The 23342-nt window shown below is 53.5% G+C and overlaps 1 protein-coding gene across 1 annotated transcript in view; it reads right to left on the reverse strand.

Moving 5' to 3' along the window:
* Nucleotides 1-21475, reverse strand: part of HS3ST6 (heparan sulfate-glucosamine 3-sulfotransferase 6) — a 39840-nt gene extending 18365 nt beyond the window's left edge. Inside the window, exon 1 of the mRNA XM_054212075.1 lies at nt 21105-21475. Within this exon, the coding sequence (XP_054068050.1) occupies nt 21105-21475 (371 nt within the window). The remainder of the gene's footprint in view (nt 1-21104) is intronic.
* Between the last annotated feature and the right edge of the window lie 1867 nt (nt 21476-23342).

Here is a 23342-nt window from a genome sequence, read left to right on the forward strand (position 1 = left end):
TAAAATGTTTTCCTGAGCACCAGAGGCTCTCCTGCCTTGGAGCCTGGGGGAGTGGAGAGGAAGCAAGGCACAGCAAGTGATTCTGTGGTGGCAGAGACCAAGGCTGCCTGGGACTGACACCATCTTCCCTGGGCTGCAGCCAGACACTCAGCTCGTTCTTTTAATCCAGCTCATTTTTTGAACCCTGCTCATTTTTCCTTTCAGATACCAACAGCAGACAGGCTGGCGGCCACCTTGACCACCTCTGTTAAGGACCTGCAGACCAATTGCTACAGCACAAAACTCTTTGGTCCCAAGGGAGTCAGACCTGGCTGCGATACGTGGGAGGACCACAGCCACCTGGCACTCTGGAGACATGAAGAAAGCAAGAACCGTGTTCCTATGGGCTCCTCACTACCCCAGAGCCCAGCACAGGACCACATGGACACTCGCTTACCCACTTACACAGCACTGGGAATGGTTTGGTGCACCTGCCTGAGAAAGAAAGCAGTAATTCCACCAACCAGGAGTCTGATTCTATTCCTCATCTCCTACAGCGTCACCGCCTTGGCCTCCTTAACTAGACACTTCAGTATCTGGGTGATGATGGATGGGTGGAGGGATGATGGATGGGAGTGTGCAGCTAGATGGACAGATTGATCCCAGCATCCCTGGCAGCTGCTCCCAATAACCCAGCTCAAGGCGGGGAGCAGCGGGGGCTTTGCAAGGGCTGGGGTCCATAGCGGAGGTCTGGACGGTGAGCCAAGCCCACACCAGGGCACATAACCAGTAAGACAGGCTGCATTTAAAGGACTGGTAACATCAAGCCTTGCAGCAATTGATGGTCCTGCTGTGAAAGAGCTTCATGAGCAGCCGCTGATAAGGAATAGCACAGGGGAGACCGCAGCCATGTAAGCGTAGCAGCACAATTTGGGCTGTTTTCTGCTAATACCCAGCCTAAGAAATCATCAACAAGTGGCACTCGTGGAAACCCCGTCCCTACATAACTGATGGGGACAGTGAGCACCAGGCACAGAAAACGAACCCAATGGCAGCCCGGCTCTGCTGCCACCATCCCTGTCCCGTCAATCAGCAACTGCAGGCAAAGAGCCAGCCCACGACGAAGCCCAGTGCTGCCGGCACCCGACCCGAGCACAAAGAGGCACCACCATCCCCCAGCACAGCTACACCCACACCGCCGCGCACACCGAACAGCACGTCTTAAAAGTAGCCATGAGCAGGGCAGGTACAAGATCCTGGACCCCAACATTACACCAGCCAGGAACAAGGCAACGATCCCGTGGCTCTGGCAGGATCACCCGCTTAGCTGGGACCCGGGGAGCATGCATTCCTGCTAACCATGCTGGCAGAAAGCAAGGAGGGCTCTCGTGTGGTCTGCGCGGCCCCAGGAGGCGCGGGGGAAGGCCCCCAGGCCTGGGGGCTGCTGCAGAACCACAGTTTTCTCTTTCTTCCCCGTTTTGAATGCAGCAGAGGAAAAACCCGGGGCTGTTTGGAGTGCATTAAGTGGTGGGAGGCCAAGAGGCGTTCCTCCCAAGGCATGTTCAGCCGACAGCCAGCACGCCTGGGAACTCCAGCTGCTCTGCAAAAGCTGGGAGGACACTGGGAGCTTGTTTGCCGCTGGACTCATGCGGAGTGGGATGTTACAAGCTGACGGGAGCATTTCCCAGAGCCCCCTCACCCGCTGACTCAGCCTCTGGGGTGCCACCACAGCCCCCCCACCCGTGGGACATCTTCCTCCAGCATCCTTGTCCTCATCTCTGCAGTTGGTGATTTGGAAAAGGTATCCACCAGGCTGACCCCCACTCCCAGGTAGACTGTACACCCCCTCAGGTGGGCTTTACACCCCCTCGCACGGCTGAAGCCGCAGGGGAAGGGGAAGCTGGAAATCAGGGAGTGATGCTCCGGTGCAATATTGGAGCAGCTCGCTGTTCCACATCACGGCCACTGACCATGGCTTAGGAAGCACCAGCTTAAAAGCCTCCAGGGACACGGGATGTTGCAAGGAGGATGCTGGAGGATCTGGCCAGAAATCCCACCCACAGAGCAGGGTCCTGGGCAGAGCCGGGCTCTGGGGTGAGCGGCAGGAGCTGCCCCACTGCAGGGAGCCACGAGGTCCCCAAGGTCAGATCACACTCCCATCAAGGTCCCTCCCCCTCTGAAAAAAAAATGCACTGAGGCACGCTGAAACCATGAATGATGCAAACGCTGGGCTCCTGCTGGCCGACTTCATGAGCACGCTGCACTGATACATCCCGCTGAACCCCCAGGAGCTACAGGGTCATGTCCCCGCCTGCATGGTCCCACCAGCCCATGGACCCACCGACCACCAGGACGCTGCAGCAGCAATGAGCCCCATGACATGCCAGCGGCTGGTGTCATGATGGGACCTGTCCCCAGGCAGAGGAACCGGGGCCACCTCTCCTTCAGCTCTGGTTTTCCACTTCCCACCCAACTGCGTAAGGAGGAAATGGGGAGCACATGGCAGACTAACCCCGGGCTGTCAATGCCAAATTAACCCCTGGCTGTCAGCAGCATTTGCAGGGACACTGAGGGCACTCGGGTCTTTCCAGTTGTGGTCGGAGTAGAGTGACCCTGATGGGATATGGCTTTTAAGCCACAGTTGGTCTGTGCGGACAGGCACGGGGGGGCACAAGCAGAGCTCTCCTCCCAGTGACAGTGGCTCAGCAGGCTGGGACACCCAGGGGTGGCTGCAATGGGAAAAATAAAAGCAAAATAAAGCAGGGGGCGGAGGGAGAGAGGCGCTGGCAGTGGGGTGGGATGGCACCGAGAGGTGGCTGCTTGCACCCTCCCTGCCCAGTGCCCGCCCAGGTGCTCCACAGGTCATGGGGATGTCCGGGATGCTGAGGGTGATGCTGCATTTATCCAGGCTCACGCCACTCGCTACACTCGTGTTCCACTGCTCGACACACAACTAAAACTTTATTAGCAGATAAAACAGATCTATTTTTAATCTGCGAGCAGAGGCAAGGAGCTCGCCCGGCTCAAGTTCACCGAGCTTGTTTTCATCATCGCTAAAGTCAGAAAGATGCGGGAAAAGCACACGTAACCAAACACCCCGAGAGCCGAGCAGAGCCGCTGCCTGCCGACTGCGAGCCATTCACGAGGACAAGCCCGCGGCGAGGGCACTCGAGCGGCTCTGCCCAAGCTGGTGGCTGGGGGCTCAGCACAAGGAAGGGGTTTCAGCACGGGTTGCACAGGGCTACAGCACACCAAAAAAAAAAAAAAATTAATTATAAAAGAGCGATACACTGGTCAAAGCCAGGGCAGGACCACACGTGCGTCACCCCATGCCAAGAGAGGATAAAGCTCCCATTTTCTCCGCAGCATCCGACTGGATGGCAGCTCCCCTCAGTGAAAGGTCTCAATGGAGCGAGCGGCGCAGGCTGCGGGGCTCCGTCTCACAGCAGCACGGCCGCCATTCACCCGCGTTCGGGCCTGACTGGCAGGCAGTGGCACGGCCCACAGGTTTCCCATCCCGATCCTGGGGACTGGGCCAGGAAAGCTTCGGGATCAGAGGGGCACAGGGGAGGGCAGGATGGGGCATTAATGCCGCTTTGTGCTCCATTTTCCAGGGCGGGGGGAAATGAATGGAGCCCAGCGCAGAGCCCTGCCGCCCCTCCGGGTGCCGGACATCCCTCTGTCCGCTTTTGATTGAATCAGTCCCTCGGATGGACGGACGGACAGACGGCAAGGTGGCTCAGAAAGCGCTGGTAGTTTCCGTTTCAGAGAGACGCAACCACAGGGGTGGTCTGTCCTGGGATTTGGGGGTCCCGCTGAGCCCCAGCAAAGGATGCTGTGCCTGCTCAGAGTGCTTTTCCTGGGGGTGTCTGCCCCTGCACCCCCACCACTGTGGGCTTTCTGCTGAGAGAGGGGAGGACGGGGAGGGTGACACCACACCAGGGTCCCACCAGAGCCCCCAGGCTGGTGCCAGGCAGGGGACACGCACTGTCCCCCGCCAGAAACACAACCCAGTGGGCACAGAGATAACGCCACGCCGGATCCCACCATGCCGGCGGGTACCTGCCCAGGATGTGGACACACGCTGGTGGCCAGGATAAATTCTGCATTAGGATGAAATTTAACGTTGGAGGGGAAAAGATAAGTTCTGAAAAGTCACCTTCCAGTAAATCGATTTTTTTTTTTTTTTTTTGCCTGCACGGCAGTAGCTTTAAAGTTAAAAAACACAAAAACAAAACAAGAACTTCTTTAAGCATTTCGGAATAGTTTTGCCTAGTTATTGTGAAAATTTAGATCAGAAAATGTGTTGGGTAAAATATTCAATTCCCCACAGCCTAGAGAGCCTCATCAAAAATCCATTTGAAGTATTACTCTCAAATCCCTCATGGCAATGGGATATTTTAAGGTCAGTTAAACTTATTATTCACTCAAGATTTTCTTTCAGGTCCCTGCATATTTCAAACAGATTTTTCCCCATCTCTAGCCCAACTGTGTTACAAAAAGCCCTTTCCCCTTTTTTTTTCTGAAAAGAAAAAAAAAAAATAAAAAAAGAAGTTGTCAAAAGAAAAGATACTAATCAGAAACAGCTTCTGAAGTCTTAAAACCCGCTACAGTTTGTACTTGTTACCAAAAAACATTGACGGTATCTCCAGATCCTTAAATCCCTTGACTTTTAAAATGCTGAATGGAGCTGCGCTTGGAAAAGAAGAATTAACTCAAATTTGTTTTTCTTATTTGCAATTCAGTTTCCTTGAGACAGGGTACATTCACAGATATTTTTTTTTTTCTCTCCCTTCCATTGTGTAAGGGCAGAAAGCAACTTCTAAAAGTGCAACCTGCATTATTTTTGGATTATTTAAGATTTCTAATGGAATGTAACTGCAATTTCTGCTCCTACCATCCCTTTTCCCTCCAAGGACACTTTTTAATTTTTTTTTTTTTTTAATAAATAAAGACGCCCATCTTTTAATTTCTGAAGTGTCCCCACCTTGGGGAGGGGCACAACAGCTCTCCCAGCAGCACACGAAAACCAAGAGGGGTCAGCTCTCAAATCCAGGGTACCTGCACACCATCAGCAGCATCTGTCCCTCGAGACACCACACAACAACCCGTATTTTAGAGAAGATATAACAATATCTATTTTTACAGCCATCCACAGATAAACTCCGATTACAAGGTTCTGAAGTAGCAAAAAGCTCAGCCTTTCCCCTAAAACGCAAATGTCTGTTTTCTGCTCAAAACCTCCCCAGTTTTGAAACACCAACACTGACCAAAGCCAAGATTTCACTTGGAAGATCATCACTTTCTTTGTACTTAAAAAAAAAAAATGCAAACTCCTGCCCTGAAGAAAATTAAACTTTTGACCACAAGAAATAAAAGCTCGGATTCCCCACTGACTTGCACAGGGCTTGTATTTGTGTCTTCCCAAAGACAGAAGCTTTCCTGGAGAGGAGATTAATTGCTGACACAATGCAGCTACTCTAATTAGCAGGGACCCTCAGAAAGGTGTGATTTCGGGTCATTTGCAAAGCCGGACGCACGCCTGCGCAATCCCAGTCCCCCACATGCGGGAAGCTGGCCGCTGGTCACGGCAGAGCACAACTCCTCAGCGCTGCAAACCTCTCCTCTCCTGGCCAGCAATATTGCACGGTCAGCATTTTCCACCTTATTTTGGCACTTCCAGATCTTCTTGGGAACTTGGGGAGAAAATCCGCTGCTAACCTCGCAAGAGGCTGAACGCCGGGACGGACCAGAGGACACAGGTTCCTGCCTGCTCCAGCCTGGCCTTCGTCCTGACACCACCACCCTGATCATGCCCCGAGCCTGCAGGAACATCACCCCGTCCACCTCCTGCACTGATTCGTTCCACCCTGCTCACCACCTCCTAGCAACCCTGTAACGCAAACGAGATATTTGGCCATAGAGACGCAGTATGGGGAAGATCACGCACCTGAAGGAAGGCTGGGAGGGTCCCCCCAGCTTCTCTGAGTCCTTCCCAGTTTCCACAGAAGACAATGCAGCAGCAGGTAATCACCAGAAAACCATCTTGAGGACCCGCTCCTAGGAGAAGCGGTTCAGGCACCTTTATCTTCATCCCCAAAGCCCTTCAAACGCATCGTCCCTCCTCCCTTGACCCACACAACACGTGGCTCAGCCACTGCTAGGAGCAGGGTGGCACCTCGCAGGACCTGGCTTCCAAATTCTCTCCCAGGAAGGATAACTACTGCAACCCAAATGGTTTGAGCTCAGTTTCTCTGCCAAGTTATATGGTTAAGTAGGAGCCACAGGAGAGCCAGCGCAAACTAGACCTTGTTCTGCCCAAATTCAGTGTCTGTAACAGTGTGTGCTTGTCCCACGGACCTACTCATGCTCTGCTCCGGGGAGCTGGCAGTGATTTTGCTAGCGTTTGGCACAGATAATCCTGCTTCCAAACTGGTCCAGCCAGGTCAGTGTGAACTGAACCGAGAGACCAGTCTTCCCCAGGACCTATCCCAATTACTGATGGGTTCTTCAGACCCTATAACATATATGGGACTGGGACAGCCACAAAGGCACTTCCAAAGCCTCACCTCCCTGAGACAAAGGGGTCATTCTTACAAATCATTGCCTGCTTCCTGAAAGATGCTTGACATTTATACCCCAGACAATAATAATTTCATTAATTTCTGAAGGTCACAAACAATATTAAGAGCTCTACCCAAAGCCAAGGGTAACGCAGCCAACACAGGAGGCAAATTGAGCTGAGAGGAAAAGATTGCAAGTGCCCGTAATCTTGCTCCAGAGAGCAAAGAGTTTAGAAATTATTAAACAGTTCTTAGTGTTTCCAGCCATCTGGCCTGCATTTCTCCATTTATTCAATCAGACATATGTTGCTTTTATCCCCGCCACTGCCAGCTCTCCCCTGTTCTCTGAAAACATGTGCATCCTCCACTCTCTGCTCATTTTCAGCTCAGCGCAAAGCAGAGGCCGTGAGCTTGGCACGGTGCAGATATCTAACAAGTGAACGTGCCCGTTATAGCCACTTCCACCAACAGATTTCTCCCACTTGTACCTAAAAATCAGTGTTTGCACAAAACAAGGCAGCTCTGGCAGACTGAGATGTAATTCCGAGTTGGGAACCCCACTGCTGCAAAGCAGCATTGCTCCACCGAAGCCAACAGCATCCTATTGCTTCATGCCAGCCAGGGACTGGAAGGAGAGATCTCCTCCAGCTATGAAGGTGTGGAGAACCAGAGCCCACAAAGAGTGTGTCTCTCTGGGGACATCACAGCACGCATATGCCAAAGCAAGGAGGCAGATTCCACGCTGCTCTTCACAGGCTCTGCTGTACACTAACACGTGCAAGAACATGTCCAGGCCATCCCTGTCAAGGTGTAGCACCACAAACCATCTTCTCTGATCAGCCCCCTGTTTGGACCTTTCACTTCCAGCTATGATTTCTTCCCTCTAACGAGAAGAACGCCCGCCTAGGGGGACCAGAAGCCAGAACGACAAATAACGGATGGAAAGGGAGAGAGAGGAATGCTGCACAGCTCCAGCAATGCAGGCTCCCACCGCGTGAGCCAACAGCATTGTCCTATGGCCTCTATGGCCTTCAGAAGGCAAGAGAATGAGGAGATCCATCAGCTTGTCCAAGGATGGCCAATGCTGGCACACCAGTGTTGGACACAGGAAGCAACCTACGAGCCATGGAGGCTGTTTCAGAGCTGCAGCCATTGCTAGCAAGAAGATAGAGCTGTTGGTTGGAAGAAGGCTTAGCTTCCACCAAGCATGAAAACTCCTGCCCTGGCTCTTTTGCAACCTGGAGATGACTGCTCTCCCACAACGTGACTCTCATCCCCCACCTGCCTGCAGCAAAAGCACGTCTTCACCTTCACATCAGCTTTGGCTTCACATTCCTCTTCCATGAGGCTCCTCCAAAGACCGCCCTTCAAGCTGGAACCGTCTCTTTGAGTCCGCAACAGGGCAAGGAGTGAATTATGTTTAATTACACACTGTCCAGGGTCTTAAGTATCAGGCCAAGTGTTACCAGATGTGCAGGGATCACTGTCAAAGTGGATCCTCAGCCTTGAATGCCTGTTTGGATATTTAATATGTTGGTATTTGGGGCGTGAGGGCCAGAGCCGGGGGTTTCAGTGCAAATGTTACGAATCTCTTCTACTCTTACCATCGCCTTTTAATAACGTCATAAATCATCAGGCACTTCTCAGGTGACCACGTAATTGCCCATTTGTGTATGCAAGCAAGCTTCTCTGGACTCTAACTCTTTGCTGCCAGCAAAGGAGACCTGCTGAGAGCAAACTCCAGGGTTTTACGTGCCCCATCTCTCTCCTTCAACAAGTCATCTCTTGGCATATGTGCTTCAGATGCACTGTGGCAGCGCACGAAAAAGAAAAGTAACTGATACAGGAAGATTAAAAAAAGGTTGGATCGTTCTGTTCCTAATGCGAGCCTTGCTGCTCGCAGTCCTTTGATTGCAGCAGAAATAAAAGATGGAAATTCACTGGAGGCAAAGGAATTAATTAAAAGGAGAATAAAGGAGCATCAGTCTGTTGGAGTCCTGGCATCAATTCTGAGAATAGTTTTGAAGTGGCAACAGTTTTACTTGTTCTTTAAAGTTGTTCTTCTACGTCCTGCACGGTGACTCAGGGAACGAACATGCAGCATGTGCAGCGCCATAGCTTTCTCCTAGTTCCTGAGCCTTCAGTTTTCTTGTCTTCGAGAGATACTTGCTTCAAGCAAGAACTGAGACTCTCCCCATCCCATCAACTCCAGGAGCTATGGCTCCAAAAAATCTGGGGACAAGGCAACCCAGCCGGCACAGGACCCACCTGCCCGCTGGTGGGGACACCCAGCCACTGCCTTGGCATCCTTCCACCTTCTTCTGCTTCAAGGAGGAGATTTCTGCAGAAACCAGGTCTCTTCAGGACCTCACACCACCATCCTACACTGAACTGCTCCTAACTGCTTGCTTCTGATCCACTGAGATCTTCAAAGCATGGTGGAGCCATCATCCTTCATCGGGCTGCCAGCACTCATTTTGGCCTTGTAAACTGTCTCCGGACAGTTTCATAACTCTGCAAGAAATAACTGCTGAGGTTCTGCTGTAGGTGAGAAGAACGCTAACCACCTTCAGCCAAACCACAGCTCAAACTGGGATTGTCTTGAAATATAGCTATGCACATAAATGCAGACCATGGTTCTTCACAGCTTTCTTCTGGTTCCTGAGCCTTCAGTTTTCTTGTCTTCGAGAGATACTTGCTTCAAGCAAGTACTGAGACTCTCCCCATCCCACCGTCTCCAGGAGCTACAGCTCCAAAAAAACCTACCAAGTCTCTTGAGATTCATAACAAAATCAATAAGAGTTCCCAACCCTACCCTCCACCCAGGTTCTGCTTTAAAAATTTACGTTCAGCTGCCATGCAAAGAGCAAGATCTGTCACTGAGAGCATCCCAGCTGAGCTCGGGAGGGTTTCACGGCCAGATTTCTTTCCAAAGGGCACTGGTTACCCCTCCTCTTCATCCACGAACTTGGCTCCAGCTTCACCCAAAGAGGAGCATGGGGTCTGGGGACTGTTTTCAGGTCAGAGCTGGGTACATCGCGCACACGCACAACCTGTTGTGCAGTTCATCAGCCTACCATGTCACGCAACCAGAAACCCACTAACAACAAGGCGTATGTTAACACTTACAGGCAACTGGTCGGGCCGCGATGGAAAGGCTGACGTGAGGCTCCCACAGCTGGAGTTAGGTGATCATCAAACCTTGGCAGGACTGATACATAATTTAAGCCCAAATTTGCCTTTATTTTAAAGAATGTTTGCCTAGAAAAAACCCCACATTTAGAAGCAGTCTTGCACCATCAGAGTGATTAATACTAAAAAGGAATCGCACATTCAAGGTTCCTGTTCAGTAATTCAAGTTTTATGAACCTTTTACAGGGCAGAGAGCTTATTGTGACAGAGACCTAAGTTCTGTGAATACAGCAAGCCCTCACACGCTTCCCAACACACTTTGAAGCAGAGAAATATTAATTTTTAATATACATAACAAGATCAGAACAAGGCCACCCCTTGTTATCTGCCTTGTAACAAGATCAGGATCAAACCGAGGGCGCTCTCGGGGAGGACGCAGTGGCTGGGTTACACCAGCACCGTGTGTCCTTCCCATCTGCACAGCAGGTAATTAGCCAGCATGCCACGCTCGCAGCCCATGCCCAGGCTAATTACGGTGACCCGCTGGGACCCGGGTGGGCTGTACCGGGCTCAGCAGCCCCATCTCCCCCCCGAGGCTGACGGGCTCTGACACTGCCTCCGCCCCGCCATGGGATGCGGCTGAAGGACGAGAGATGAGCTCCAACGGCCAGCACAGGGCAATGCCCACCCTGCTATCGCCACCTGAGGTCCAGGGCTGGTCTGCATGATCAGGGCAGCGTGGTCTCCTAAACCACGCCAGGCATCCTGCAGAGGCAGGGACCTGCAGCAGAGCCGGGGGGTGGGGGGAGCTGGGGACACCCTTCATCACTGCCTGGAAGAAAGCGAGGGACGTGGCGCAGGCACCCAGAGACCCCCGATCACGGAGCCAGGGGACAGGAGTGACCCAGAGCCATCTGCTGGTGCTAACGCCAGGATAGCACCCTCCAACAAAACTGTAACCCACAGTCCTCCCATCTAACCCACCCCACCTAAGACAAGATCTGAGCTTCAAACCTGGGCGGATGCAGAGCGCTGCCATCCTTTTAGCAAACCTCCCTCCCCACACAAACTGAAAATAAATAATAAAGCACTACTTCAGCTGCAGGAGCCATCCAGATGCAGCCTGGACCCCAGGAAAGCCTGGCAGGTGAGGGCAGGATGGTGCCCCGGAGGCTCAGCATCGTGAGCTGCCGCAGCAGATTTGGTCCCACCCCTGTACATGGCCCCTTCCCTGGACCAGGGCGCTGGGATGCCCCCACCATCGCACTCAGACCTTCATCTCCAACGCGTGCGCTGATCCGGCAGCAGCACATGCCTCCCCTGCAGGGCAGGATCAGGCCCTTGGGGATGCCTTTCTCCCGTCTCTTTCCGGCAGCAGCCCAGCCCCTTCCCAACGGATCCTTTGTGAAGGAGAGGCACCAGCGGCAGCTCTGCGCCGCCCGGGTGGCAGCGGAGCGGATGCAGGTTGTCACGCTTGGGTCTCTGACACCGCAGGGGGATGTTCAACTCCCTCCCTGCCCCCAAAATGGGCTTTTCATGGAGACAAACGATCCCTTCCCTCAACAAAACCTAAATTCTCAGCTGAAAGTACTTGGCAGCAGCCTCTTGAAATTTTTCTCATGGCTTGTGTGGCTTAGGAACATGACTTTCTGAAATATAAAAGCAGCCAGAGGAAGAGGCCGATGCTCTTGTTGAAGAATAACATCCCCCTGCCCCCCGCCCCAGCTACGTGCCCCGCTGGGCTGTCGCTCGCAGGGACAGAGATGGCAGGTCCAAGCAGTTGGGAAAAGCTTTGCCCAGCCATCAGTAACCCACCCGGTCCCGGAGCATCACTGCCATGATGGGGCTGCATCGGCCAGGGAATGGAGGGGCGGCCAGCGGCCCCCTCCCGCTCCCCAGCATCTATTGACAAGTGGCAGTGATGAGGGATTGCGCTGACGAGCACCTGATCAATGGCACTTATCGAGTCCCCTCCGTGCTCCCGGTAATTGGAGGATTTCTTTCGCTTCCACTCTTATTGATGCTTCCTCCCTGGCAGGGTGTCCGTGGGGGTGCGGTGTCACTTGGAATTACAGGAGAGCTGAGCAGCACAGGCAGGATCGGGAACAGCGGCACGGCACGCAGTGGGAAAGGGCAGGGGAAACCTTCGAGGCATGATCAGCATCCACGGCCAGCCTCAAAGAAGGAAAAAAAATAAAAAAAATAATAAAATAATCACAGGTAGGACTGCCAAGGTGGCAGAGGCATTTCAGGATCCTGCTCCATCGGTGCGCAGAGGCCTTGGGCTAGAACAGGGATGCAGGGCTCTGCTGCCGGGTCCCCCCCTCTCGCTGTGCCATGTGTTTTGGGAGCTTGATTTCACCTGCAGCACGAAGCGAGCATCCCCGGGCTCATGAGGAGCCATCCTGCCCTCAGACGGGTGCTGGTGCAGGGAGCAGAGTGGGGCCAGGCAGGAGCCAGCCCTGCCCACAGCCCAGGCCCCCCCAGGACTGGGGTTTGGGATGCTCCGGAGCAGCTGGGAAGTTGGGCGGTGTAGGAGGGCTCCGCCAGCCCCTGCCGAGCGGCACCACGCAGCGCTGGGCAGGAGGCAGAAGCGTGATGCGGCCTCCGGGGACGGGATCTGTCACTTTTCTTGTCCCTTCCCATCAATCACCGGCGGGTCTTTTTTTTTTTTTTTTTCATTTTGCACAATACGGTGCTCACCGAAAGCGGCCGCTAATTCGCCAGCGGAACTAGCCCAAAGGGTGCAGGAGGGGGCAGGCGAGGAGATGGCCAATTCTTCATTCCGACTGCAGAAACACCCCCTCCCCGTGCACCCACGGGTAGCTGCGCACACAGAGGCCGGCCACGCACACACGCGCTGTTTAGGGGCTAAGTAATAAATCAATAGCAAAGTGGTCAGCCTTTCCCTCTGCAAGGACGCTTAACAAGGTCACATCCTTATTCTCTCCAGACTAATGAGTGGAGATTACTAATAAGACCTCAGTGACAAGTGACTATATTAATGTAATTCTCTCCTGCTTGTAATCAATTTTGTGTGTTAAAATGCACAGCGGTGTCCGCCGCCCGGCATGGCTGCACCGTCCCCAGTGCTGCAGAGCTGCCGGCTGCACTGGGAGAGAGGAGTTTGATTCCTCTTGTGTCCCGGCCGAGCCGTGGGGTTTCCTCGGCAGAGCACGCTCGGTGGTACCAAAGCGCTCCCAGGAGGAGCCCAGCAGCGCATCCCGCTCCCAACGTGCTGCTGTTCCCCCTCAGCCGCCTAAAACATCTCTCTGCTGGCGCTCGAATGGCCCAAACGACAAAAGTTTTCTGTGAGTGCTTATGAGAAGCTCATTTCAGCCATTTCACCCCGTATTTTAGTCTCAAACACCCACCACTCTGCGCGCTCCAGGTCGGGGTGGCTGGTGTCACCAGCAGCCCCAAAGCGAGCATCCGGGCTGGAACAGGGATGCTGCTTTTGGTCTGTGGCTCTGGATCACCTCGGACGTGGAAAGCCTGGATGTCCGCAGGCAGAGTCATCCCTGCTGCCTGCAAACCCCGGCAGCACCCGGGGTCGAACACTTCCAACCACTCGCAGGTGCAAATTCGGTTAGCCGGGGCACGCTGCCTCTGTGCCCCGGTTACTGCCCCAGTGGCCTGACTGACTGCAATATTCCCCATTTGCATTTCAAACGACTCCTCAGATCAAGAGTGACTCACTTAAAGAGATGCATGAATAATTTTGAAGCCGTTTAGGCTTCTGTGATCGGCGAGCTGTCTCTGCGCAGAGGGAGGAGGAGGCGAAACCTAATGAGTTGCGGTGCATTTTCCACCCAGGACCGCTACCACCAAAAGGTGAGCGTGTCAAACGCCAGCAGATGTGGGCACGCCGTGCCCGAAGCACTGACACATCAGGATCTTAGACCCTACCCAGGGGAAAGCCCCCACTTGTACAGCCCAGATGAGACTCCCCCAGGCCAGGACACACAACCTAATGCCAGACATACGGGGCCCGGGAGTTTAGGCAGAGCCCCAGTCACTAACGGAGCGGTGCAGGATCAGACCTGCACTTCTCCAGCCTCTCAGCACATCCGTGGAAAACTGCAATATACTTCTTGTGTGTATTTCATGTCTTTGTTACAGAGCAGAGCTGGCCCACCCCACTCGGGGGGACTAATTCGGACAAGCCCAGGGTGAGACAGCGCCAGAGAGATCTGAGTGGGAACCTGCAAACCCTGACTCATGAGGGCAATGCGTGGCATCCGTGGACGGTACATCCTCTCGCAAGGAAAGTCTCATCCTAAACCATCACCCCGGCGATGCCGATGCCGGAGCAGAACCTGCCCAGCCTGCGCCTCCCGCCTCTCCAGCTCCCAGCCACAGCCCAGGCTTTCAAAGAGCTTTTCAAAGACCTGCAGAAAGCCGCCCGGAACATCCCTCTGCTCCTCACTTTAATTTCTAAACAAACACACCAGAAAAATGTGGTGGGAGACACAGAGGGAGATCCGAGAGCTCCGCCGGCTCCTCTGCCCACCACCCCCAGCTAGACGAGCCGGGGATGTTTCAGCCCGCTGGAGCAGGGCATGGGGGGCACGGCTGGCAGAGACGCCTGGCGCAGCTCGCTCTACCTCGGAGCATCTCGGTCTCCCCCACAGCACGGTCCTTGCTGGAGAGCTGAAATGGAGCGTGAGAGCAAGGGCAGGAATTAAACTGAGCCGCCCGAGATGCTCCGTGGAGGAGGACAGCAGCAGGGTCACCTCGCAGGACGCAGCTGGAGGGGAGAACAGACCACCCCAAGGGCTCCAGGTTGGTGGCCAGGCGATGCCAGCCCTTCCCAAGCCCCTTCAGCCATCCCAAGAGCTGGGGTGTGGGGAAGGAGCCATTAGGCTTCAGTCTCACCCAGCTCCCGGAGCCCCCTCAGCTCCCGCTCCAGGTCCTGCGGGACACGGGAGCATCCCTCCGACGCCGGCCGTCTCCCTAAGCAGGCGGATTTCCAAAGCCCTTTGAAAAGCCATTTAGAGCTAAGTCCTGGTATTAAACCTGGCCTTTCATTAGTCAGGTTTTCAATCTCTGCCCAAACCCGTTTCAGCAAAAAGTTTTTTAAAAGGTCAGGAAGAAGCTTTTAAGCATATTTGCCAATTAACTATTGTAACCCCCTCCCTGACTCGACGCGAGCTGCCCACTTCCGTCTCAGGGGATGGTAATTACTGTTTTATAAATAAGCTTTGAACTCTCTTAAGTAATAGTCTCTCCTTGCATAAAAGCACTCTCTAAATCCACTGCCCTTTTCCACCTTCTGTCACTGTCTGCATCTAAAAATAATCTAGGAAAAAAAGCTCATAATACTTTTAAGAAGAAACTCTCTCTTACTGTGATGACTATTTCTCCGGCCCCTCAATAATTCAACTAACAGAAACGCTGCAGCTTTCACCGCTGCTTGTGAAGTTTTCATGATACTTGACATCTTTTCAGAAGTTACATGGACGTGAGAAAAAAACCTGCCCATGTTTATACGTTTAAATTTTAGCCCCTGAGGTTACAAAAGAGCAACCAGGGGAGCACGAGAAAAAGGGCATGAATGAACAAGTATTTTCCAAAGGTATTGATTTGCATAATATTGATTTTTTTTATTTTTTATTTTTTTTAAACCAGCCCCATGATTTCTAGGTGCCCGGCTTTATGTATTTATTTGAGCAGTCTGGGATAGCAACACCGGCAGACTCAAACTCCTTCAGACACTCGGGTTACTTCTGCACACCCCACTGCACAGCCTGTATATAAAACCACCATTTATTTAAAAGAGACAGCCACAGAGAAAGCATTCCTCAGTCGGGAAGACCATGACTTGTTCCACTCTGCAAGTCACAGCTTTTATCCGGGGAAAAAAAAAAAAAAAAAAAAAAAAAATCACAGCCAACACTAACATGCAGCTTTAATCACTTTAGCCTGACACTATCTATGTAACAACACATGGAATAACCCGACTCAATTTTGCCTTGCAGCTGAGCCAGGCTAAAATTCAGACTCGCAAACCTGCTTGTATCAGCAACAAGCGCTTCATGGGCTTCGGCAGGCTTTGGATGGGGAACAAAACTCAGGAGCTGCCACATGAAAGCAAGGGAATAACGTCAGCGTGGAAGTGGGGGGCAGGAGGGCCAAGTCATGCTCCCTTGCCCCATCGCCGACTCGGCGCTGGGGGGAAAAGACCCCCCCTACACAAGGCAGGCACAGCCCCTCTTGCCTGCCCTCCCTAAAATCCGCCTAGGATCCCTTTAAATGGTTTCAAATGTTAATTCCTCATCGTGACAGCAAAAGCTATTTTTAATCCCACGTGAAAGCAGTTTGCAGAAGACCAAACTTTGCACATATTACGGCTTGCTTCCCAAGTCCGGGCAGCGCTGTGTGTTCGGGAGCAGGAAAATGGGGGGGACACGATCACGGGGGGACCTGTACGGCTGGCACGGACACGCAGAGCCCTGTCCTAAGCGTAAAGCCGGGACTAAAGCCTTGTACAAACAGCCAAGGGATAGAAAAGGGACACGGAGCCCCTCTACACATGGACACATTTCTTCTGTCCAACAGCAAATCCAAAGTATCGTGCTTTAAAGTAAAAGCATCAAAATATCTTCTCCACAGTTATGAAATCACAGCTTTTTCTCAGTTTTCCTGCACTTTTTTATTTTGCATTTTAGGATTTATTTTCCAAACATAGGGGTGTTTGGAACACCCTCCAAACAGAGGGCAGAGGAAGCTGATAGAGAAAGGCCTCGTTTTTGTAATGCAAGTTAAGAAAAGAAAGAAGCGATCACAAAGTAATAAACCCAAGAAGCGTGCTGCAGGACTGAGTTTCTGCAAATGCACCAAGGGAAACAAGGGCCACTCTCAGCCGCAGAACGCTGAAACGCGAGTCCATCAGGAGAACAGATTAGCCGGTGTCAATGAATAAAGATAATGTCCCGGAGCAGCTCTCAGTGCATCGCCATCTGACTCCTCTCGCAAGACCCTTTTGTCTCTTCCCACCTATGTATTCCTTAAATGTGCCCGTGAAAAGCTCGCCCTGGAAGGGGATACAAGCTCCGTGCCAAAATGCCGCCTGGTGACTCCAGAAGAGTAGCTGTAACGTCGGATTTTATTCAACAGCTTGTGCTATAGAGTGGCTTGATCTGTCTGTGCAATCACAACACACACAAAAAACCCCCTCAAGGCATCTACTTAGCTCTACTTTTCAACTGCCAATAACACTCACAGCAAAAGTCAAAAGAGCAGCGCTGGAGCCGCGTCCTTTCCCTGCCGCTCAAAGGCTTCGGGGTTGCAAGGTTCGGAGATAACAAAGTCTGGCTCAAGAAATCCTGGATGCCTTTCAAGAACATTATTAGCTCCCATGAATGGATTTGAAGGGGGGGGGAGAAGGGAAAAAAACCCCAAACCCTACATGGTATGTAGCAGCTCTCTGCTGACCATCCACCTCCCCTGGGCACACACACACACGCTCCCCAGCTGGGACACCCCCAGCACTGTTTAATGCGTGCAGAAAAGCAGAGGGTAATGCATGACAAACCACGTGAAAAGTTCCTCCCCCCGCATGCAAACCTGCATGCCCTGCAGCTGATCAAAAGGGAGAAAATGGCAAAAATAAGCTACATCCAGCCTCCAAGAGATTCAGAGCTCCGGGAAGGCTCGGCGGCACCGGAGGATGCTCGGCACCGATGCCCGCTCGCTGTGTGCCACCGCAGCCCACTGTGGGGCTCCAGCCTGGCCGCTCACTTAAAGGCGTTTGCCAACTGTGACAAGCCATCCCATAGTACTTTTTACTACTTCCGCCCCAAACTGTAAGAAAGTAAGGAATTCTTTACAATTCCTATGAAATCCAGTGTGTGCCATCATCCAGGGCTTCCCAACGGCTGCTCTCCTGCAGCGTGCGACACGCAGGGACGTGAAGGGTTGTTGGGAGCCTTGGCCCAGCCCCGTTCCTGTGTAACTCTTTCTTTGGCTATTGGAAAAAAGCAGGAAGAGGAGATGGAAAAGAGGGACTCGGATCATAAGATCATACATGGAAATACAAGAGAGAGGAGAAGTGTCGTAGTGAGCTGGTGTTGCAGCAAAGTTTCGGTGGATGGAGACAAGGAAGCTGTTCTCTGGATAAGCACCCTCAGGCTGAGTGCTCTCAACATGAATTCCCTCAAATTCCCTTTTATGCAAACCAGCATCTGCCAAGACCATTCCCTGCACCGCCTTCGTGTCCCAAATCCGCCGTTACCCACCACTCCTCCTGCCCCATTCCCCACAGCACCAGCGCCACCGAGGCTGTGCCGGATTATGGTGCAAGGCAGATGGAGCGGTCCAAACCTCCGAGCATCATCGGGCAGGCTGTGTGGGAAACGAACCCGGCTCTGGCAACTGAAAAGGGAACAATCCTGTGCAAAGATCTCAGCTACGTCCCCGAAAACACGGCCAGCGGGGCAGAGCGGCGGCGGCTGGAGAGGCCCCCGAGCACACAGCCCCCAGCGAAACGCGAACACCCCGAGCACCCCAAACACCGCCTGCGGCCCCGACGCCGCTCCCCTCGCACGGGGAAGGCCCTGGGCTGAAAGTGAGCGCTGCTCTGCGGACACAGAGGGGTTTACACCCCTTACACCCCGCAGTGACCTGGCCAACAGGTGCAGTTTTCCCTCAATTCACGCAAGCAAGGGCAGGATTTGGTCCCGTGCCGTCAGGCTGAGCATCCTTTCAAATATTTGCGACGAAATTCTAAATACCACCGGCAAACATCTCACATTTAATTAAGTTCTTACGTTTGCCTTCGCCTGCGCTCCCACAAAGCTGACAGCCAGCCAGCGGGGTCCCCAGGTTCCCAAACAGGACACTCGCACGCCCCAAGCCACCGCGTGAGCGGAGGAGCAGACACGCCAATATCACTTTTTCTTTTTATTTAGGTTTACTTTAAGCAGTACTGTGTGCCAAAAAAAATTAAAAGTAGTGTTTTGCTTTAGGATAAAACGTCACGTCATGCTTGGATTATCCATTAGGTAATTTATGTTGCAGTCTAGAAAAGGTGTTTAATCTTCTTATAATTAGCTAAACCTATAGCAACTCCAGGAATTTCATATAAGATGCTTACTGCTTGTGCAGAACATTTTCTTTTCACTAGCAAAAAGAACCACTCCAAAAAAGGGACTTTGGGCTATTTCAAATTTAAATGAAATAAAACACACTAGTAAGAACAAATGGTTTCTGTCAGTAACTTACGTTATAACGTAAACTACTCGGCACCCACAAGCAGATTCTCCTGCCACAGCAGTGAAATCACTACAGGACTGAACTACCAAGAAAGAACAAAATAATTCTGTGGCGATATTTTTCCGAGGGAATTTGGGGTTTTGTTTTTTTTTTTTCCACATTTACTTAAGACAAGCAACAACCTACAGGTGCCTTCGGGCCAAATATCTTGGCACGAGAAGCAGTTGGTGTAATTTTGGTTTCCTAGCAAGTTCAAATATTTTAAAAATGTTTACACCACTTTGAGATATTCATTGGAAAAACCTGAACTTGTGTCCAACTTCTATTTTCCTCCACTCCAAACGCACCCCAGCTTTAAACATTTAGCTCTGTCTGGCTTTCCCGGGAAAAAAACCCTCAGTGTAGCAAGGTCTTGTAAAAAGACAAAACAAGAGAGGCAAAGAGAAGAGGAAACTAAGGAAAATAGTTGTGCGTGTGATTGAAAACACACTTACTCTATGCGGAGTTAAAGCAAAACATCTACTGATATTTTTTTTTTTTTTTCCTCGCTAGAAAGGATGCAAGCTCTTCCCAGCCCAGCGTACGCTTCCCTGCGATGCATCTGGCTGCGCCAAAAACCTTCCCTGCTCCATTTCTCCAAATTTACCATAACCATATGCAGAATCATCTTAAAACATCTCGCTGGTATCCGGCCAGGCTCCCTGCAAGCACTTACAGCACTAAAAACTCACTACACAGCAACCCAAAACTAAGATTTATTTATTCTTCTCTCGCTGTGGTCCGTCCTGCAAACATCTCGCCGGACTCCGGCGAGTGATATGAAACCGTTCGATCTTCCACGCTTTAATTATGTGCTCCCAGTCATTAAACTCGCATTCTGCCAAGTGAGATCTATCTTGTAATCCTCACCCAAAGAGATTAGTTATCATCATTATTGTTTCTAGAGGAGCGTAGATACAAATGGAACTGAGAAATGAGCTAATAAATCACGGCAATATTAATACAGTCATAAAAATAAGTGCGCTACTTACTGCGTTTGAAGGTGTGTTAAGTCAATAACTTTACAGTCCAGATGTGGTCTTACAGAGCTGAAACTCTGCGGGTAAAATTACCGCTAAAATTACACTTTCCATTAAACACGCTGATTTTCACAGGTTATTATTTTGGCAAGGATTGCGAAGTCGCAAGCTCCCCCAAAATATCGAGAAACATTAAGAGCATGTAAGAAATAAAGTATTGCGGTGGGGTTTGGAGGGGCGGGGGGGAGGATAGGATGGAGAGAAGCAGGAAGGACAGGGAGAGCTACTCCTTTTATTATTTTCAGATGTTTCCCCGAGAACACCGCAGTGCTTTTATAAATCTACACATTTGGACTCTCTTCAAAATAACGGACCAGATTCTTTCCTGGCCTTCAAGGGACTTAGCGCTCCGGCTCCGTTTGGCCCGGCCACTCCGGAGTTGGCCAGGAGACGGGAGTTTAATAGACACCACATGCACAGTAGCTGCTCTTCCGAATGCTTTATCGCCTGAAGAGTTCAATTCCACCGAAACCCTCAAAACTAAGACAACTCCCTTGAATCAATACGGCTCTGCCCTTTGACACAAACCTACCGAGGAATCCAGGCGATACTGTTTTACCCTTCCTTCGCCGCTTCACCGTTTTTAACGCACAGCCAGGATCAAGCCCGCTCCTGCAAGCCGAGGTCCTCGCCCCCTGTATTTTTATAAGCCACTCGAATAAAACAATTCCTAAAGCAACCCGGTGGGGGAAAACGGTGGGACAGCTGAGAATAAAGCGTTCGAGGGTAAAATCGCAAAGCCTGGATAATTAAAAAAAAAAAAAAAGGCAAATTTCTGATGCCGGCCGTCCCGCTCCCGGCCACCTGGGCTGCGGGATGGGGGACGCGGGGACACACAGGGGGACCTGCTCTAACGCTCCCCCCGCTGTGAACCCGCAGCTCGGCTGCCTTCGCATCCCTGAATGGGACTCGCATCCCAGAACGGGACTCGCATCCTTCCCTACCCCCCCGCCGCCGTTCATTCACGCCTCTCTCTCAGCTCAGCCCCTCGAACCCCCTTTATCTCCAGGGTCCCGCCGCGCTCGGACCAGCCTGTTGCAGAGCAGCCCCATCGCTGCACGGGAGACAACTAAACGCGGCTCGGCGCTTAATTAGCGATTGCCGGGACCACCCCACCGCCCCCCCCCCCCATTACCTGTACCAGCGCAGCCCCTTCTCGTAGCACCTGTCGAAGAAGTGGGGTTCGGCGCCCACCGCTCGCACCCCGGGGTGCGCCCGCAGGAACTCCAGCAGCGCCCGCGTCCCGCCCTTCTTCACGCCCACGATGATGGCCTGCGGGAAACGCCGGCTGCCGCCCCCCGCCGCCCCCGGCCCCGCAGCCCCCGCCGCCTCCGGCCCCGCGCCGTCGGGGAGCGCGGCGGGCGGCGGCAGCAGCAGGGCGGGAGGCAGCGGCTCGCAGGGCCCCGGCAGGCAGTAGAAGAAGTAGGTGAAGAAGAGGATCATGGTGAGGAGCAGCGAGGCGCGGCGGCCCCCGACGGGTCCCAGCAGCCGCCCGCTACATCCCATCGGGGGCCGCTCCCGGCCCCGCCGGGCAGCGCATCCCGCACCGCCCGCCGAGCCCCCCCCCCCACCCCCCCGCCCCGCAACCGCCGCCCCTGCTCCGCGCTCCCCTCCGCGCCTCTCCGCGCACACCCGCGCCCGGCCCGACCCCTCCCCTCCCGCGCCGCCCCCCACGCCCACCCGCGGGGCGGGGGAGGGCACCGACACACGCGTGGAGGGGGGGGCGCGGCGGCAACGCCCCGAGGGGCGGGAGGTGGGACACGCGTGGGGCACCGCCGGGATCCCCTCGGGGGGGCGGGACACTCCCCCCCGGACCCCCGTAGGCAGCCCCCCCGTGGGTGCCAGCCCGGCCCGGCGCAGCCCCGGCGACCTCCCGCCCGCTCCGGCGGAGGGAAACGCTCCCGGCCCCGGTGCGCTGGAGGAAAGGATGCGTTTACCCGTGTTTTCCCATCCGGTTTTCTTTCTTTTTCCTCCTGTTTTTATAATTTCTGGGGTGTTTTCGGCCCCTCGCATCACGCAAAGGGCCGCGCAGGGCAGGCGGCGGCTCCGCGGCGCTGAGGGACCCTGGGCGGGCGCCGGTCTGGAAATAAAGAGCCATCGCCGCGGTGGTAGCCCAGTGCCAGGCAATTAGCACCCACTAATTAGGCTGCTCCGGCTGCAGGCGTGGAAACTCACCCCCCCCCCGTGTGCGTGTATTGGTTGTTTGGGGTGAGAAGGACAGCCCTGGGTTTCTACCCAGGCCCCCGCACCTTCCGAAATAAGCCCAAAAGCAGCAGTTTAGGTGTTGTGATGTTTTTAAAAGTGAGTGTGTGTAATGGACGGTGGGGTGGGATGAGGTGGCTTTTCTTCCGCTGCTGGGGAAACCTAATTCCCCGGGACCCAGAGCAACGTGCGTCCTGGGTGCTAAATAAATCCTGGCCAGTGCCACAGCATTGGTGACACATCGGAGCCAGGCCCTGCAGCGAGTGGCTCTGCAAGCAGCATCCTCTGGTGCCACTGGCCAGGTCTGGGCTTCACATGTGGCAGTGGCACCGTCCCGGCTTGCTCCTGCCCTCCCAGCAGTGTGTGCTGTCACCAAATGCCCATTAGCCAAGACCCAACCCCGGGGTGCCCAAGCCTGGGGCCATTACACCTGGGACCTGCTGTGCCTTCACTGCAATGCTCCCTGGGTCCCCCCTGCCCCGTGCCTCGAAACACTGAGGCTGATTTCCAGTCTTGTGTTAAAGCCTTCCTTTTTTCTATCTGAACTCAGCAGTGTCTTAATTAACCTGTTAATATAATTAGCTCTTTTTACAATGAAATCCCCCGAGTTTTCCAAGAGGGGGAGCATGGTGGGGAGGGGGAGATCCGTGGCCTGAGACCAGCAGGGGTGCAGAGCTGCGCAAACACAGCTGCATTGGGAGGCAGCGATGCTCCTGCACGGCTGCGTGGTGCCACAACCACGTGGTGCCACCGCTGCACCATTGCACGCATGTGCGATGCCACGGCTGCAAGGCGGCACGGTTGCACGATAGCACCGTTGCAAGACTGCGTGACAGTGCAGATGGATGACAGCTGGGTGGCAGGGTTGCAGGATGACAGGGCTGCAGGATGACAGGGCTGCCGGGTGGCAAGGCTGCAGAGTAGCAACACTACAGAGTGTCAGGATGGAAGGACTGCAGGGTGGCAAGGCTGTGTGACAGCATGGCTGCAGGGTGGCAGGGCTGCAGGGTGACATGGCTGCAGGGTGACACAGCTCCAGGGTGGCAAGGTGGCAGAGTAGCAAGACTGCAGAGTGGCAGGGTGGAAGGGCTGCAGGGTGGCAAGGCTGTGTGACGGCATGGCTGCAGGGTGGCAGGGCTGCAGGGTGACATGGCTGGAGGATGTCACGCTG

The sequence above is a fragment of the Rissa tridactyla genome, chromosome 8 (genome assembly GCF_028500815.1).
Source record: "Rissa tridactyla isolate bRisTri1 chromosome 8, bRisTri1.patW.cur.20221130, whole genome shotgun sequence".
Classification (NCBI taxonomy): Eukaryota; Metazoa; Chordata; class Aves; order Charadriiformes; family Laridae; genus Rissa; species Rissa tridactyla.